At 43.4% G+C, this 18,806-nt stretch overlaps 1 protein-coding gene across 5 annotated transcripts in view; it reads left to right on the forward strand.

The window, feature by feature from the left end:
* Window positions 1-18,806, forward strand: part of HECW1 (HECT, C2 and WW domain containing E3 ubiquitin protein ligase 1) — a 1,624,660-nt gene that overhangs the window by 1,251,144 nt on the left and 354,710 nt on the right. For all 5 annotated transcript variants that reach the window (XR_011274209.1, XM_069613305.1, XM_069613307.1 and 2 more), the window contains 3 exons: window positions 1,783-1,907; window positions 7,907-8,028; window positions 11,335-11,520. Coding sequence is in view for 4 of the 5 variants with exons in the window: in XM_069613305.1 (XP_069469406.1) it covers window positions 1,783-1,907; window positions 7,907-8,028; window positions 11,335-11,520 (433 nt within the window). In the remaining variant the exon portion in view is untranslated. The remainder of the gene's footprint in view (window positions 1-1,782; window positions 1,908-7,906; window positions 8,029-11,334; window positions 11,521-18,806) is intronic.

An 18,806-nucleotide genomic window follows, 5' to 3' on the forward strand; every position in this document is an offset into this window, starting at 1 on the left:
ACATTTTCACAACACTGGTGCTCACAGTATATGTCATCATTGCCTCAGTAATACACGTTCATGTTGGGGGTGCATACAGCATGTTTCATAATTGCCACGGTGAAACACTTTGATGATGCTAGAGCCCACAGTCTATGTCATCAGTGCTGCTGTAAAACACTTCCATGATGTTGGTGCCCACAGTGTAATGATTGCCGCTGTAATACGCTTTAATCGCACCACTGCCCACAGCATAATGTCATAATTGCTACTGAAATACACTTTCAAGTTGCTGGTGCCCACAGTATATGTCTTCATTGCCACAGTCAACACTGTCACAGTGCTAGTGCCCATAGTATATGTCATCATTTCCACTGTAATACACATCCATGATGATGGACCCACATTGTCAGAGACCACCAGTGTATCCCCTCCCACTCCCAAATCCCCAACCTACCCTTATGTATGCACACAAAGACACACAGCACACACACAGACAACCCCTCAAACGCATGCACACATAGTCATAGACATACATGCACACACACCTACACCAATGTATTTATTTTTAACTTACCTCCTCCTCCAGCCTGCTATAGACTCCATGCCACGGCCTTCCTCATGGGGCATTGATCACTGTATATCTGCATTCAGCACTTCTACCCAAGTCCTTCCTGAATTTGCCCTGGGGTCGTAATGCTGGTGACCCACGAGGCATTCAATGGCAGCAATGCATAAGGGCTCCATGTTTGACAGGAACTGCCTCCAGTACCACAGTCAGCATGCCAGTGGTCCATGCAAGGCTGGGAAATCAAAACAATGCCAGCCTTGCACACTTGGGTACTAGTGGCAAAGGGATGCTACGACTCCCACAACATTTGTCGTTGTGGGAGTCGTACAAGATGTCCTTCAGCTGCTTGCTGTAGCTGATGGAGCGTTCAGGCTTCACAGGGCTTACCCTCCTGGCTCCTCCATAATTGATGCCAGGGCATCACCCCGTTACCCATTATGGATGTGTCGCCAGAAACACATGCCAGATTTGCATTTTACAATTTGACTAAATCATACGCCACAACGCTGATGGACACAAAGTCCCCTCGCATCATCTGGGCTACAACAGCATGCATGTCTATAAGACAACATGGAAGAACTTAAAAAAATGTAATAAAAACACAGGTTTTGTTTACCTGCTGAATAATACCTACATCTTGAAAAAGTCTGTAAATCTTTCCATGATTTGTCCAATATAAAGCATTGACTACAGCATTGCTGAAAGAACTGGTATGGCAAGATGTCCGAGAGAATAAGCAGTCATTCATTGAGGCAATATGAGCCTAGCAAGAAAGTATACATCATTACGAATGTGCATATTGGCCGTATGTGGAACTCAACCACTCCTTGAAACCTGACTTTGTGATAAGCAGTCAAACAGTCACACTCCACAAGTACATTAGTCTGTTGTGTGAACGCAAAATATTTAATTCTTGAACTTATAATTGATATTGTCCAAAGGTCTGGAGTCATCAGGTGTTTCACACTTTATGGCTGCTTACTATTTCAATGCAATTATTTTAATTGAGTTTCTCAGTTGCACAGTGGAAGCAAGAGGGTTACTAGAATGAAATTGGTCGCTCACTAAAAGCTAATAATCACCCTGATTTCTTGCAGACCATTACCTACCGTTTGTTTGCCAAACCTGGTTTGGCCGCCCAGGTCTTTTCTGTTACGTTTGCACAAAAGAAGACATTAGCTAAATAAGTGGGTGTAGGTAACTATGTTCTTTTCTTTCTAAATACTTACAAGATATCAAAACATTCAGCGGACAATCGCGACAGACAGATCAGACGACGAGGCTGCCAGCCAAAGTGGGGAGAGGCCGGAAGGAAGTCTGGGTGATTCCGATACAGACTTGTCTCAGACGAACACAGGTATGAGGACGGTACTATCACTGAAGTCTGAGGACTAAAGGATTTCTGCATCAAATCTCAAGAATAAAAAAAACTGTAGTTGAAGTAATGTTGTGTTTCAAGTGGACATTTTCTCAATTTTTATTAAAATGTTATTTAGTGTTACAAAAGTCTTGACATGTATCAATTTAAATGCCTTATGTCCTTGATATCGTGTGATAGCACAAATGTGGCGGACCCAGAGCAGATCAAGTGTGGCAAGTATTGTAGCAGTTACGCTAGCCTCCGTTATTGGGAAGCACGTTGCAGCAGTTTGGTGAAACAAGTGTGGACTGCCTTTGCCTGGGCACGCCGCAATCGCTTGGTTATGCCTGGGAGCCTCAGCTCGGCTACCAAAGCACGACACTTGCAGGCATTTAAATATTGAAAACAGCATGCATGAAGCACATGTGGGTCGAGAGCGGAACAAGTGTGGTAAGTGTTGTAGCAGTTACGCTAGCCTCTGTGATTGGGAAACACGTTGCTGCAGTTTGGTGAAAAAAGTGTGGGATTGCCTTTGCCTGGGCACTCCACACTAGCTTGGTTTTGCCTGTGAGCCTCGGCTTGGCAACAAAATCATGACCCTTGCAGGTATTTAAATATTCAAAACAGAGCGAAGCACACACAGATCGAGAGCGTATGTACTGTGGCAAGTGTTGCGCAGCTTGGCGGTTTGGTCTGTGATGGTGGTGACCCCATGAGTGAGAGCGCATTGCTGGCCAGGTGAAATCGAACACTTCAAGGACGTGGCGAGTTGCTCCGACTATTGACTATTTCCTTTTGGAAGTACGACATGCAGAGTCGGAAGGTGAACGGGAAACTTGATTATGGCAAAGAACTCTTGGAAATAGTCCATGCTCTCCCCATCCCGGACTCACCAGAGCTCGTCCCTTGTGCTCATCTGACGTAACTGCCGTAATGGTTGAAGGTGCTGCCAGTAACATGTCAATGACTGCTGTTAATCGACAGACATCCCGGACTGTGGAAACTGTCTGATATATGGATCTGTGGCGGGGAATTCATACTTGGACACCTCGCTGTTATTGAAGGATACTTCCTTGGATGATAGCAAAAGCGTGTACTCTGATTCTCCTAGCACATCTCCTAAATTGGGCTTTACTTCGTTATTGCACCAGTCACAAAATGTGGACACCAATCATTCAGCAATACTTGCATTAAATGTGGTAATAACATCAATGTTGTCTCTCTATGAAACTATAAATGACACATTAAAAATCAATTCAATTCACCTTGAAGGTATAAACAAAAAGCTTGACAACCTAGAGAAGTTGAGCGATATTAGATGGATCTTCAAACCTCCAGGGGTGAAACAGTGTGGGGGAGGCGGGCTGTGCTCGATCCCCGACTTAACCAGGAGGAAGGTGAATACCCTCCTCCATTGATTCAAGTAAAAGAGCCCTCTCTCTGCATCCCTCAGTTTTCTGGTGACCCTATTGGGAACACAATTATTGACATTGGTCCCTCCTCCACAGCATCCCAAAACATGTTGAATGCAATACATGTGTTGGCCAATAACGTGTATGAACCTAAAAACTCTACCTCCATAAAAGCAGTTGCAACAGTCATGGCTCCAGTCACAGAAGAGATTATAGTTGTTTCATCTGGAGTAGAAAATGCTAACTTCAACAAAGGGGTATAAAGCAGCAGAAGAAGAAACCAAGAATCTAAAGGCCCCAAAGAAGAATAACAACAAATCATCAAGGACATTTTGAGAAATATAAATCCTCTTTCCATTTTCAATGGGGGAGGAAATTGTAGGAAAATCAATAAATCACAGAAGGAGCCAATTACTGTGGGCTCTGAATCACAAACTGGTGAGAAGTTGGAATTAATTCCCGCCGAGGATGTTTCTACTACATCTACAACTAGTATTGAGGACAACTTTTATATGGTCCAAATTGATCCAGGTACTAATGATCTAGCCGATCAAATCCATAGGAATGAAATAGTTTTCAATGTGGGGACAATAAACTGGGCAGTTCCAATTAGAAAGACCATGGATCTACCTTTTATACTATCAACGAGGCACAAGAGGAACGCAGAGGTTTACAGTGTGTTACATGGAACTGGCTCACAGGGTCAGGAATGCCAGAGTTCTGGTGTCCATAAAGCCCAACTTCGGGGGAACTAAATCAACCCTAAAGGGGCCAACGGTTGCAGCCTGAGTAATTCGGTAGACCCTCGAGGAGCTAGGCAAAACGGAAGAATGAGGGGGGACAGAGCAAAGAGGGATGTCCCGCGCAAGCCGTCTGACTATCGTTTTCACAGTCTTTCATTGGAGTGTGTCCTCAGTGAAGGGAGGCACTTAGCGTGCAATAGAGCTAATGTTTTCTCTCTTTTTTTCGAGATCACATCACTTTGGGCAATAGTTTCAAAGGACATAGCTCTACTCGAATTTATTGATGAATTGAGGATGGACTTAGTTGTTCTGGACATAGTTTCTAGAATTATATTTGAAGTAATACTGAATGAGGCCAATTACGTACTATGTGCTTTGATATCAACCTTTTAGGCCCACGGAAAGACCAAGTGAAAAAAACACAAATGGTTTGGAGTTGAATCTAGTCTGTCGGGACTTAAAGATCTCTCTGAATTCTGAGGATTTGGGTAGTAATAATCACAGGAGGGTATTGTACAAACCAGAATCCAGTTTTGGGTGTAGGGACTCGTCATGGTTTGCCGGTGCGCTGAACTTATCATCTAGAAACTTGAACCCTCACCCACGTAAGCTTTAGCCAGGAGCGACTTCTTAGAGTCACCTGTTGGAATACTCGAGGACATAGAGAATTGTTAACCAACCATCAATTGGTGGGGGACCTAAAAGGTTTTGCCATAATGATGTTACAAGAGACCTGGCTCCTATAACACCCTGCTTTAGATGGCTTTAAGATTGACCATCAGCAGGTTGAAAAAGAACACCAGAGCAGGCCCAATCGTGGGCTTTTGACAGTAGTTAAAGAAATAGTGCGCTCTAAAATATTATTGGCTTAAAAGATGGGCAATAGTCTAAAACATACTTTAAACATATTTTTAATGAAAGTTCCTATGTAAACCTTTGAGCAAACAAGGCTCAAAGCGTTTACATGGGAGCATCCATTTTGCCATTTCAGGCAGCCTCCTCAGCTCTGCCCTGGCGGCACTAAAACAGCAGCAAAAGCCCCCTACTGGGCGCTTTTGCTTACTGCAGCCAGAGCAGAGCTGAGAAGGCTGCCTTCACTTTCATTTTACCTTTTAGGTGCTCCCCAAGCCCAGGGAAGCACAGGAAACATAAAATTAAGGCAAAAAGAAAAGGAGCGGCAATTACAAATACAATGTTGTTGCATTTGTGATTGCTGTGGTTGGAAAACCACGGAAATCATAAATAAATGAACGTTGTATTTCTGACTGCAGCGGCTTTTGCGTGGAGTCTCCTGGGCTCCCCCAACCCGACTAATACCGCAGCATTTACAAATACAACAATGTTGTATTTCTCACTGTGGCAGCTTTCGCTTGGAGTCTCCTAGACTCCCTCAGGGTTGGGGAGCCCAGTAGACTCCACGCGAAAGCCGCCATAGTGAGAAACACTGCAGCATTTCAAAACACACTGGTGTTGTGTTCTGCCTGCAGCGGCTTTCACTTTGAGTCTCCTGGGCTCCCCCTCCTGGGCTCCCCCGAGGGAGCCCAGGAGACTCAAAGTGAAAGCCGCTGCAGGCAGAAATACAACGCAGCTTTATTTAAAAATGCTGCGGTTTTTCTTTCTAAGTTTCTCAGACTCCCCCGGATCGGAGGAGCGCAAGAAACCTAAAAATAAAACTGCAGCGTTTTTAAATACAACAATGTTGTATTTATGTTTGCGGTAGCTTCAGCCTGGAGCCCTGCGGTTTTCTTTCTAAGTTTTCCGGGCTCCTCCAGCCTGGAAAACTTACCCAGATGCAGCTTTCCTGCCTGCAGCCTCTGGTCTCCGGCACCAATGAAGCAAAAGCCACCCAGTGTAGCTTTTGTTTATTACAGCTGGCTGGCTTTTGCTTCATTAGTGCCTCAAGGGCAAGCACAGGAGGCATCCATTTCACAAAATGGATGCCTCCTAGCGCTTCACATTTTTGAGTTTGAGCTTCATTTGCTCAATACTTTACGTAGGGACTTTGTTTAAAAATATTTTTTAGATTATGGGCCATCTTTTTAGCCAATAATATTTTAGAGCACACTATTCCTTTAAGTCTGGATGACAACTAAAATGGAATAGCAGTTTGGAAATTTAGACAGGGGATCTGGCTTCTGTACTAATGCTGCAAATTGATTTCCGTTCTTTCTCTGTGCTGGTAGTTAACATATACTGACACAAGGGTGTAGGACCCCTTAACAAGTTTCTTGAGACACACTGTGATTACAGCGACAGAGGGTTCTGATGTAGAGCTTCTCTCCTTCCTCAAGCAGCACAACTTCCAGGAATGCATATACTTACAGCAAAAGACAAGGCAAGTGTGAACAGGGGGGGCAGGTCTGCTTTTTTCCCCCTTGGTAGGTATCGAGTGAACACAGCACCCAATCAGACACCAATAACCAGTTAAGAACCGAGAGTTGTCAGCCAACAGCAGACTATCCCTCCAAGCACACCCATTCATTCTAGAAGGCTCCCAAACACAAGTGACGTTAATCCACAGTATTCCAGGCAGGCATCTGCTGGTGGAACTAGTTTCAGGCTTACTACAACCCACAGTCCTGGGATACACACATCCAGTGGCCAAAGATGGCCAGCTCCTCTTGCATACAGAAAGAGGGTCAACAGATGGTGACGTGACCCTTCAGGTCTTCAAGTAAAACAAAGACAACCTCCAGTTTAAGGAATGGAGGAGGGGGTCAAAAAGGACCTAGCCTGGTAAAATGGATTCCATCCAGTGAACCATATTTCACACCAGCCTATACACATGACTAACAGAGAAGAGGTACCTTCTCTGTGACATTATGGGGCCCCATTGGGATACTCCTTCCTTCAGAGTCATAAGGACTCTTAAGCCAAAGCACATATAAAGAGAGGTACACATTCATTCAGGCTGATTTTGAATTCAGAAATTATTTGGGTAATGGGTTTGACAAAGATACCTGTGCGCTAAATTGACCACCTTTCACGTAATTCGAATATTAGCATGCAGCGTTTACCCTTCCACGAAGCCCACCCAAACAGGGCCTTGGTATTGTAATGTAGACTCGCGCACTGCCTCTCAATAAGATAACTATAGTATTGGAAGAGATATTTAAATGCCGTAATGCAAGCATGTGTTCCCAAAATTCTATTCTTGTTGTGTTCAGACGACACGTGTTTTTCAAAATAATTCTGTACTATTTAAATTACTGGACATACTGTTTTCAACGCTAATCCGCATGATCTAACATGCTAATTGTACCTGTTACTGACACTTGTTGTCAAACTAAATCATTATACTGTTTTGTTTTTCTTTAATTGATTTCAAAATCATATAATGACAATATGTTTTGCATACTTTTTTCGTTATTTTGGCTTTACCTTATATTTATTTGTTTTCATTACATTGTATAATACTGTGTACTGGACAGCCTTGATGACGACCTTTGTGGTCGAAACACGTGTCGGCTGAACACAACAAGAATAAATAGAATTTTTGCATTTCGGCCTTTAAATATCTCTTCCAATACTATGGTTTTGAATTAAACCTGGCTGGGAAAGAAATAATGTCCACAATGTCCACAAATCCAGAAAAAGGTACAGGAGGCTACCTCATCGGGCAAAATGTGGGCTTTCTGCCTAACGGCCACCCATGTAAGAAAATAAAGAGAAGGGAAAAAAGCAATTCAATTAACAATTCACAGCATCAGAAAATGCCAATTTTGGCAAGTTTGTCAAATAGTAGTAATTGGAAATAATAACATACAATGTAGAAAAGATTGTCTGATTATGTTTGCCCACTGCTTTCCTTTCTATTTCACTTTTTGGGTGGTTGCGACAGAAGCGAGAAGTGAAGAGCCCCTTTCGCCTGCGAACTCTCAGAAAATCACCCTGCTCCTGCAGTCTCCAGCTGTAAAATTCATCACCAACCCCGAGTTCTTCACGGTGCTGCATGCAAACTATGTGAGTTTAGGCAAAGTTCAATGTGCTTCTCTGTCAAAATGAATTGACATGGCTATTTGATTGATTGATTGATTGATTGATTATAATGTGCCTAAACACAATGTGTTTTGAGGCGCAATAAGACAAGAGGGTGGGGGAAGGGAGGATGAAACAAAAACAAAACACTTTCATAACTTGCAAGTGCAATAAGAGAAGAGCAGGGGAGTGGGATGGGGGTGCCCGGCAGGGCGGAAGGGCCAGAGGAGGCCAGGTCGACAGAGTCAGAGGAGAGCAGAGAGTTCAGGGAAAGGAAGGTCCACAAGCTAAGTGTGAGGTAAGGGGCTGGAAGGGCTACGGGGTGCAGACACAGCCAGGCAAGTGCAGGGGCAGGTTGAGGAGGGAGGGACTCCAGGGGACCAAGTGCAAGGATAGACTGGAATGGGTGGCAGGCTGGTGCCCTGAATATTCTGAAGGAACCAGGTAGCCAGACAAAAATCAGACAGGGACATTAGCAGGGGAGGGGGAGAGGGAAGGAAGAAAAGAAAAGAAAATATTAGAAAAGAAAAGAAAAGAAAAGAAAAGAAAAGAAAGGTCTTGAGAAGCATCATTAACTTAAGGAGATCCAGCTCATGTCTGAGAGGGGCATAGAGGCGTTTCCAGAGGGAGACACCTGCAGAGGAGAGAGATCTACCCCTCACTCTCTGTTTTGCAAAGCAACTGATTTGCAGATTTGCAGATAGTTAGAGATAGACGATCAAAGGGCTCTAGCAGGGAGATATTTAGGGAGAAAGAGTTGGATTCAGATGGGTCCCATGCCCCAGAGAGCCTTGTGGATGATGCAGAGGTTCTTGAACTTTATCCTCACAGCCACCGGGAGTCAGTGGAGAGATTTTGGAGCTGGAGAGATGCAGTCCCTGAGCTTGACAGCAAGGATACGTTTTACTGGATTAGTTGAAGGGGACGAAGGGAGGATTTAGGCAGATTGAGGAAGAGGCTGTTGCATTATTCCAGCCTGGAGAGGACCAGAGCTCTGGAGACATTGAGTTTCTGGGGGGAGGTGAGGAAAGGGAGAATACGTCTGAGGAGATGTAGCTGAAAGTAGGCCTTCTTGGAAAGGTCCGTTATGTGAGGAGAGAATGAGAGAGACGAGTTGAAGATGACACCAAGGTTTTTTTTCTTGCAAGAGGGTGAGGGGAGGGGGTCCATGGAGGGCGACCAGAGTGAGGGAGGAAAAGGGAGCAGGGGTCGCAATGAGAAGGATCTCTGTCTTACTGGCATTAAGGCAGAGATCGTTAGCAGAGAATCATGCCTGAATAGCATACAGGCAGTCAGGAATGAGAGGGGGAGAGGAGGCGGGAAGCTTGAAGGTAAGCTGTGTGTACACATAACATTGGAAGTTAGGAGAGAAGGTGGATATCAAGTGGGCTAGGGGAGCTAGGTAGATGCTGAACAGCCAATGTGAGAGGTTTGAGCCCTGAAGGACACCACAGGTGGAGAGTGAAATGGTGGAGAGACAAGGGACCAGTTGAGCCTGGGAAGGTTGGTCCAAGGGGAAGGAGGTCAGCCAGTCCAGAGCCAAGTCAGTGATGCCAGGGGTATCACAGAGTCTATTTATCAGGGTAGCTTAGAGAGCAGGTCTTCATGGGTGTTGTGGAGACAACCAGCAGATTCAGTGTGGTGGATAAGATGGGAGATGGCCAGCTTCTCGAAGAGTTTGCCCAGGAAGGGGGTAATGGAGATAGGGTGGTAGTTTGCCAGACGGGAAGGGTTGGCAGAAGGCTTTTTGAGGAGAGGTTACACAAGGGAGTGCTTGAGGAGTGAGGGGAAGGATCCAGTGGCAAAAGAGTGATTGCAGAAATTGGCCAAGGCTGGAGCAAGGGAGACAATGTTGTCCTTGGTAAATCTGGAGGAGCAGGAAAGCACCTGATTGGAAGAGACTTTAATAGAGCGGATTTGTCTAGAAACCTCATCTGGTGGTATGGGAGAAGAAGAGGAGAGTAGGAGGGGAGGGGACAAGGGGACCTGAGAGAGGATGAGGAAGAAAGGTGAGGAGTACAGGAGAAAGAGAGGACAAGGTGTCCTGGGTTTTAGAGTTGAAGTGAGAGGCCGAGGAATGTGGATCTTGGAAATTTCAGTCATGTTAGTGGCCGCAGAGATGCAGGCTTGGATATAGGCACTCTTCTTCGAGCAGATGGAGAGTCTGTATTGCCTTTGGAACCTGTGGTGCAAGAGGCTGAGGTGAGGGGTCCCATTTAATATAACAAATGGCAAAACCTCCCGGTCTTTCTAGAAATAAGGGATGATGAAGCATGACATTAATTATTAGGGTCTTCTGATAGGTTAGCCAAACTTGGTGAAAAAACTGAGAAGCCCTAGAGACAATCTCATAGAGTTCAGCTTTGTGTACCTGCATCTAACCTGTATTCAATCCTCACTCCAAAGATTTTGTATAAGAAGCTCCACATATCTATTTGTTTACAGTAAAGTTTCGAAAAGCAGTTTATTTTTGATATTCATAATTAATGTACAATAACCTTAAATGCGTAGGTTTCATACCTGCAAAAACAAACTGAGTGTAGACTGGAGTCAGGTGAGTGAATACAAATGCTGCAGGGTGAGTCCCCAGACCAGGGGTGAAGGCTGAACTTAAGAAATTGTTAGAAGTACGGCGGGCCAACAAGAAGGATCTAAGCCCCCAACACTAACACAGACATGTGACACCAATGCTTCAGTTACGGGGTCCACTAGTGCACTGTCTGCGTGCTGTGTGGAGAGCCCATGTATTTCCTGGACGTGTTGACCTATCAGCATGTCCTATTAAAGGCATCATAACAACACGTACCGCTCTTTTGGAGATCATCCTGTCTCTGTCAAAAGGAGGTCTATCATTTTACAGAACACTGAATCCATTGTGTAACACTGCACAACTACATATGTGTATTAGGCAAAGCATGTACAGCATACACAAGCTGACCATCACCTTTGTTGCTTATAATGTATATGCATCCATATTCCTGTGATTGCATCCATTTTCTAAGCTTTGGTCAACATTGTTGAGGTAAAATCTCACAATAAATGATTTTTTGAATGGTAATATTGAACGAAGGGAACTTTGCGATGGTAATGGAGCAAAATAACTCGAAATGTGAGCCTCCTTCGACATACATATATGTAAGAGTAGTAAATATCTAACCTGGGTGCCTGTAGACCACTTCCTGCCTGTTGCTATCCAGATCAGTGGGAACCATGCAGTTACATTCTAGATCTATGCCTTTTCATTCGGCTCCATCACTGACCTTGAAACATGACTTCCTGTTTCCTATTCAGAGTGCCTATCGCGTGTTTACCAACAGCACCTGCCTCAAGCACATGATTCTGAAGATACGCAGGGACGCCCGGAACTTCGAACGTTACCAGCATAACAGGGACCTGGTGAACTTCATCAACATGTTTGCTGACACCAGGCTGGAGCTGCCAAGGGGATGGGAGATCAAAACGGACCAGCAGGGCAAGGTAAGCGAGAGAACACAGCCTGCAATCAACTGCATACTCATGAGCAGCACACCTAGGTTGTCTTTCAGTAGGCATTTCCTCTGGGGCGGTTTGGCTGTTGCATGGCCGCACCTGCAGCATTTCTACTGTGGGAGCAGAAAGGTTGCTTAGGAGGCCAATTTAAATGGGCTTTGGTTGCACCAGTTATTTCAATTCTTTAGCATATCTCGGAAGGGGGAAATCAGTGTCATTTAAAAACTCATTACGTCAGAGCGTTCTAACTGAAAAAAACAGGCATGAAAATGTTTGTCTTCCTGACCACGCACTTCGAAGAAGATTGTGGAGAGATTATAGGGTTCCACTGCCTGCCTGTGCCCTGTAAAATGTATGTCGAATTTTAAACAGACCTCTAAAGAAAATGTAGATTCATTCCAATTACTTTAAGATTCTGGTTGTGGGGGTTTCATGAAAATATATTCAGAACTGATATTAAAAAAGCGGTGACATGCTGACATGTGTGTAGGTTTTCCATTAAAACAACATGTAGGTAAATCAGGAATACCTTATTTTTCTGAAACTGAAATAACAAATATAAGATTAAATGTTCTTTAACTCACGATGAGGGGACACAGACGACAATAGGCAGCTTGGTAGTAGCACTCCCCTATGCAATGTACAGCCTTTGCATGATCTCTACCGCTGAGACTTGCAGTTAGTGTTCCTTATATATGGGTGGCTTGGGGTACATCATAACCAACAGCCCCTTCATCCCCCTAGTTTTCAATGCATAAACCGAAGCAAGCTTCCAATGTAATGGTTCCGCCATTTGGTTTGCTCTCCACAATAAACTCATGACCTTCACACACATTAACAGCTACCTAGGGAAGGGAGAGGACATCAACCTCTCCCAAACATAGTCATCACCACCACCACACGCGCCCCAACTTGGACATCACCCAACTATATTGTACTAAGAGCATCCACTCTTCTGTCTACCATATAAGTATCACCCTTTTCCACCCTGTGACACCATCCCATCCTTCTTTGAAGAGATTGCCTACATTTTCATAATCCTGCCAACTAAAATACTGCCCTCCTTCCAGGGAATATCAACATCAAACAAGAAACTGTGTCTAACTCAAAGCACTGTTCTCTAACAGCACACTCAGCAAGACTCTTACATGGCCTTTTTGGACTAATGGTAAAACCCCTGACTGTATCCTGCTTTCCATCCGCATCCAGGTACCCCCTTTCACCATAGATTCCCCAAACTCTCATCCAAATCTCTATTTACTTTTCCCCATCCCCAATCGACCATCCCATGCCCAATCCCCCAAAACAAATAGCACAAAACAGTGCAGGTTGTACTCGCCCCTCTGGGGGAATGCACCAATGAATCCTTTGACCGGACATTTCACTGCTTAAGCACCGTGCTCCAGGAAGATTTCAACTCATCTAACCCACTATGTACTCTTCACCGCAAACACGCCACACTCTAAACCACGTTCTCACCCACAACTCACGTTCTCAAGACTCTAATGTGCTGTCACCTCTGCAAATGCAGGAAATCAAGGAGGGATAGGTTTGTTGCTTGCTGTCTGCTCACTTTTCCTCAACACCTTTACCTCCAAGATGTCACGAGTGACAAATTCAAATTTATTTGCAGTCATGTTACTAAAAATCATAATGGCTTAGTTCGATGTAAACAATATGCTCAATGCGTTTTGGGAAAACCCATCATCAGGAGCCTGTCGCATCTACAATAAATGAAATGCTAGTATTTCTGAACACCCAGACAAAAGTCTATACTTGGCTTTTGTTTTATGATAAACTCCTTAATGTTTATAATTCTGAATCATGTTATCAAATAATACAGTAAAATTTCAGATGCGTCATAAATATTACCTTAACAATTATTGTTGCTTACTTTAAAAGGTAGCAAAATAGTCGCTCACATCGACATTTGGTTCATAGGACCTTAATGAAAGTCAGCATAGAAATTAGACTTCCCAAAAATTCTACAACTTTAACATATATCTATTTTACCAAAAGTTAAACAATATCTGAAAGGCCTATTTAAATAAAGAAATATGGACCCACCTGATGAAATTAGCATAGGAAAAACTAATATGAAAAGAGACTATTCATTCAATAAACTGTGCCACTTAATCACGACACAAGTAAAAATAATTTTTAAAAAACTTTCAAGATACAATTTATCATTCATCCATAGGGAGTTAGAGAATTTAATATGTCTATCCAATAACATTTTTGTATAATAGTATCATAATTATATTTGCCCCTTTTTTTGGTGTAGCAAAGACCTTGAGTACGAAAAGTCTCATCCAACTTAATTGACGTCCCAATTCATTAAAGAGTCTTGCTAATGGCAACACCATATTTCAATCTTGGGCCATCTAATTTGAGCTTTTTGGGTTGTTTGTCCAACATAATAAATACTACAGGGACATCTAATATTCTAAATCACATTAGCAGTCTCACATGTGGTGAAATTATTCATTTAAATCTTCTTGCCTCAGTAAGGATAGTACATTATAGTACCTTTTATGGCATTGTGGCAATTGCTACAATTAAGGTGAGAAAGCGTCCCTGCCTTTTGGATAGCTAATAGTAGTCCGATAGGTGAGAAACCGTCCCTGCCTTTTGGATAGCTAATAGTAGTCTGATAGGTGAGATAGCGTCCCTGCCTTTTGGATAGCTAATAGTAGTCTGATAGGTGAGAAAGCGTCCCTGCCTTTTGGATAGCTAATAGTAGTCTGATAGGTGAGAAAGCGTCCCTGCCTTTTGGATAGCTAATAGTAGTCTGATAGGTGGAAGGTTGGGATAAGTCTTTACAAGAAAATCATGTAGATTCCTACCGCAGTCGCAACCATATGAATGAAGCTGTTCAAACAACTTAAGCATGCTGGGATCCATTCTCAAAATGTTCCAATGATCTAACATGATTCCTTTAATTGTTTGACTTTGAGTTGGATATTTAGTTATAAGAACCACATTGGGGCTAGTTTTGGTCTAGTGATAAGTAAGTAACTCATCATGAGCATGCAATTTTGTCTTCTGAACAGCTTGTTCTAATTCCGAAGGTGCATAACCATGTTCAACAAATTAACTTACCATGTATCCACTATTCAAGCACCTTCGATAAAGACTCTATAAAAATCAAATTAAAATAAATAAACATGGGCATGTTCTTTATTGAGACTCAATTCTTCACCACAATTTCCTAACTCTCAAGAATTGATGGGATGGCAAAATGTTCAATGTCCTTGGTGAATGAAAATCCTCTATTTGTAATAGGTTATTTCTATCTAGGGGTTTGGAATAACCAGGAGCAACACATTTCTGGTTGGAGATATTAACATTAACTTCCCAGAACTGTATATCAGCTCCTCCCTGCTTTGCTGTGAATGTAATAGAATTCAGATACTGCAAAAATACTTGTAGCTAATTGAAATCACCTGTCAAATTTCCTAACTTGGATTGACGTGAATGGAGAGTCTTTAGCTCAGGGTTTCCAGACCAAACACCCCCTCTCCCCTAATTTGGTAGTGACAGCCTGAAACTTATCTGTCTCGTTATCCATTCACCTTTGTCAAATGTGGAGATGCATGTCCTCGTATATCACTGTCCTCACCAAATAATGAGACTCACAAAAGAGCAAACGCATAGAAGAACTTAATTCATAAATAAATGTCTACATGAATGAATGAATGAATGGACTTAACACATCTGTATAAACTGAATTCCCGCAGTGCTCTACCTAGGTGGTAATCAATGTTGCAATAAAGTAAAGGCAAGATGGGTTTCGGTTTTCTTCCTGTGTGTCAGGAGCGCACAGGGCAATAGATACATATTGGAGTGCACTCTGTACTTTGGGGTGACTCGGGAGGTAACACTTAGCATATAACATACACAGGGTACATACCAGGCTGATCTTTGTGGAAACAGGTATTCACAGGAATTACAGGGCAGGAGCTGGCTGAAAGCAAAGTGACACAGAGAAAAAGAGAAGGCAGGCAAATATGCCAGGTAACATGGATTGATCAAATAAAGGGTCTACTGGAATATGATAAAGGGTCTCCGAGGAGATTAGGGGAAAACCTTGGGATCAGTACCAGCAGTTTACTCTAAACAATAATCATGCAGCGACGTCACGGGTAGGACATGCTGATGAGATGGTTGTATGGGTAAAGCTGGAGACAATATACTGAGGCAGGTGAGACTCCAACGACCTAGACTATGCTAACCAAAGTATTGCCCTTATCTGATCCTAATGGATACCGACCCAGGGGTCACACTGTACATGGATACAGAACTGAGACACAACAGTGGACCAATTTGTAATCAAGATGGAAAAGCAGAGTGGATAGAAATAACCAAGTACAGGATAGACAGAGAAAAGATGCCAAGAGCAGAAACTGTAGACAGAAGGTAAACAGGTACTACTTATAAGGCACATGTGTATGCTGGCATAGAGGAAATCATGGACGAAGAATCAGAACAGCTATCATGGATTTAGGCAAGGAATGTTGCCACACATAGACTTGGAAACCTGGCATTCTTGGAGTATCATGAAGCATATACATTAGTCATAGAAAAGTCACCCAGTCACTGCCAACTCAGTGAATACATGGATCAGGAAACTCAGTGTATTAGGCATAGGCAAGACAAGAAGTTGCTGAAAACTCAGCAAATATGTGCTTCAGAAAACTAACTACACTAAAGAGCAGGTACTTAAACTATGTGCAGAGGTCTTGGCAGGTGAAGCATGAAACTTGGATTGCAAAGTGACATAGGAGGGGGCGCAGCTTTGCTAGCAACAAGGGAAGTCTGTGAGCTGGGGGGGTGCTCATAGCAAAACAAGGTCTTGAGGATAGTCTGAAAGCCTGCGCAAATACAATCAGAAACAATATAAGCTTTAACAGCAAACAGGGCAGAAGCTGGAAAGCAGCAACAGCAAGTAGGATTCAGTAGCCAAAAGCAAGATAGCATGGAAAGGGGCACTAACTGCATAAAGCAGGAACTCCAGGTAAAGGCAGTTGACCGAACACTTGGTAATTCTCAGAGTGAGCCTATGAAGCCCTCCCAGCCCACAGGCCAACAGGGTGGAGCTGATTGCAGCTGTGTCCAATTAAGCCCGTTTTAAGTAACTTGCAGCAGTGGATTGTAATTAAGGCCCCTCCCACTCTTTGTAGTCTAGCCTGCAGGAGTTTGGGTCTCTCCAGCTCGCAGTAACTTGTTGCAAGTGCATGTACTTAGTATGCCTCCCCCAGCCCTTTGCCTCTTGGACACCATACATGTACCTGAATGCACCAGTTAGTTTAACCCAAAACCCACAATGGAACATGAAAGTAATTTGGTCCAAAACTGCACAGTAAAACAGGTAAATGAATGCCATAGCCGTTTGTGGGTTTTAATATGGTTTTTATGCTATGAACAAAGTCTATGAACGGGTGCATATAGTGGTGCTGGGTAGCAGGCAAGTAAATTCCTAACACTGTGTGAGAGATGCTTAGTCTTGGTGAAAGTGTTTATGTGGGGCAAGTAGCCGTGGTCAAGCTTTACCTCATTTTTAAGTGTAGTGTGCTGCAGATCTTGTAGATGTGATTGGGTGAGTGGAAAGAGTACACAGCACAATAAGTATTTATATTATAGGGGGTATTCAGTATTCTTCTGTGGATGCATTTGTGCATGATATGGACATCTTTGAAGATGACCCAAGTGTCAATGGAGAACCGCACAGTGGTTGCTGGTAAATCCTTTTAAGTGGAGGATTGTAAATGTTTGTCCCAAATATGCAGGAATGACCAAATACTCCTGTCAATGAGTGTGTGTACACTGTTAGCACAATAATGAGGGGTGGTGAGGTCCAGACTTCCTGTGCCCCACTGACCTATCGTTATTGCAACCTATATTTTTGGTGGAGCCCAAAAAATAATATGTAGCAGGAGACGTGGCTCTGCAAGGCAGCACAGTCCCGATGCTAATAAACCACCCGGGTGGACTGTGCTGCCTGGGGCGGCAGCTCCTCACTCATACAGAGGAGCCGCCACTCAAGGCACAGAGGGACAGTAAATAAGTAGTTCACATTGGGAAGTAATGTGCCACTTGTGATGGCTACCTCACTCTGATGTGGGAGAACAAATAGGTACAATAAATCTATACCACTATGGAATCCTACGGAGATGTTCCATGTAAAGCATGGGTTGGAGGGTCATTAGAGGAAAGCTTGTACTGATGAAGACAATCTGTGCTCGGGTATGTAAACCCCTCACCCATACAGAGGAGCTGCCACTCAAGCCACAGAGGGACGTTAGGGTTCAGGGAATAAGTGGATCACATTGTTTGTTTGTTTGTTTATTTTATTTATATCGTGTACTTGAACCGGAGGTAATTGGGCGCTAGTGGATAGTAATGGTTACATTGCATAGTATAACATTCACAGAAAAAAATTACAATGGTACATATATACATATTAAACATTGTACATATTATACATAGGTCATAGCAGTAGTATAGGATGGATGGCACGTACAAGTTGTACAGATCATAGCGCGGCTAGTGCTATCAAGAGCTGTTATTTTATGCTTTGTTGAGTATCCATGTGATAACACGGCTTCTGAATTTGTTGAAGGTTTGAATAGTCTGAATATTCTGAGGGAGAGTGTTCCAAAGCTGGGCGGCTAATACCGGGAAGCTAGAACCTCTGGCTCTTTTTAGATTCTATCTGGGCACCGCCAGACATAGTATGTTGGATGATCTAGTGATTCTGTTGGATACCTTCCATGTGAGCTTGTCTGTGAGATAGGGGGGGGCTAGGTAGTTAAGCGCTTTGTGAGCGAGGCAGATAGTTTTTAGGACAATTTTGTCATGTGTAGAGAGCCACCTGTAGTGCTTTCTAGTTTCTGATATGTGCTCTCTTTTGGGAATATTCAACGCTGCTCTGAGCGCGTTGTTTTGCATGATCTGGAGTTTATTTAAGATGGTTTTGTTCGCTCCTAGATAAAGGCTGTTGCAATAGTCCAGTTTAGATTGTATGAGCGCTCTCGCCAGCGTACGGGAGCTGGTGGGGGATAGTACAGGTCAACAGGCTCTGATCAACTTGCCTGTGTAGGCTGTGGCCAATGAGGTCATGTTAATCTGCTTAATTAGGTTGGACTGGGCATCGAGGTAGAAACCTAAAGTTTTTACATGTTTGGCAATGGGTATACTGTTCCCATCGATGAGTATATGTGTGTAATGAGGACTTAGTTTGAGAAGGTTATTGGATGATCCGACTAGGAGTA

The sequence above is a fragment of the Ambystoma mexicanum genome, chromosome 5p, assembly GCF_040938575.1.
Source record: "Ambystoma mexicanum isolate Mex_15411 chromosome 5p, UKY_AmexF1_1, whole genome shotgun sequence".
NCBI lineage: Eukaryota > Metazoa > Chordata > Amphibia > Caudata > Ambystomatidae > Ambystoma > Ambystoma mexicanum.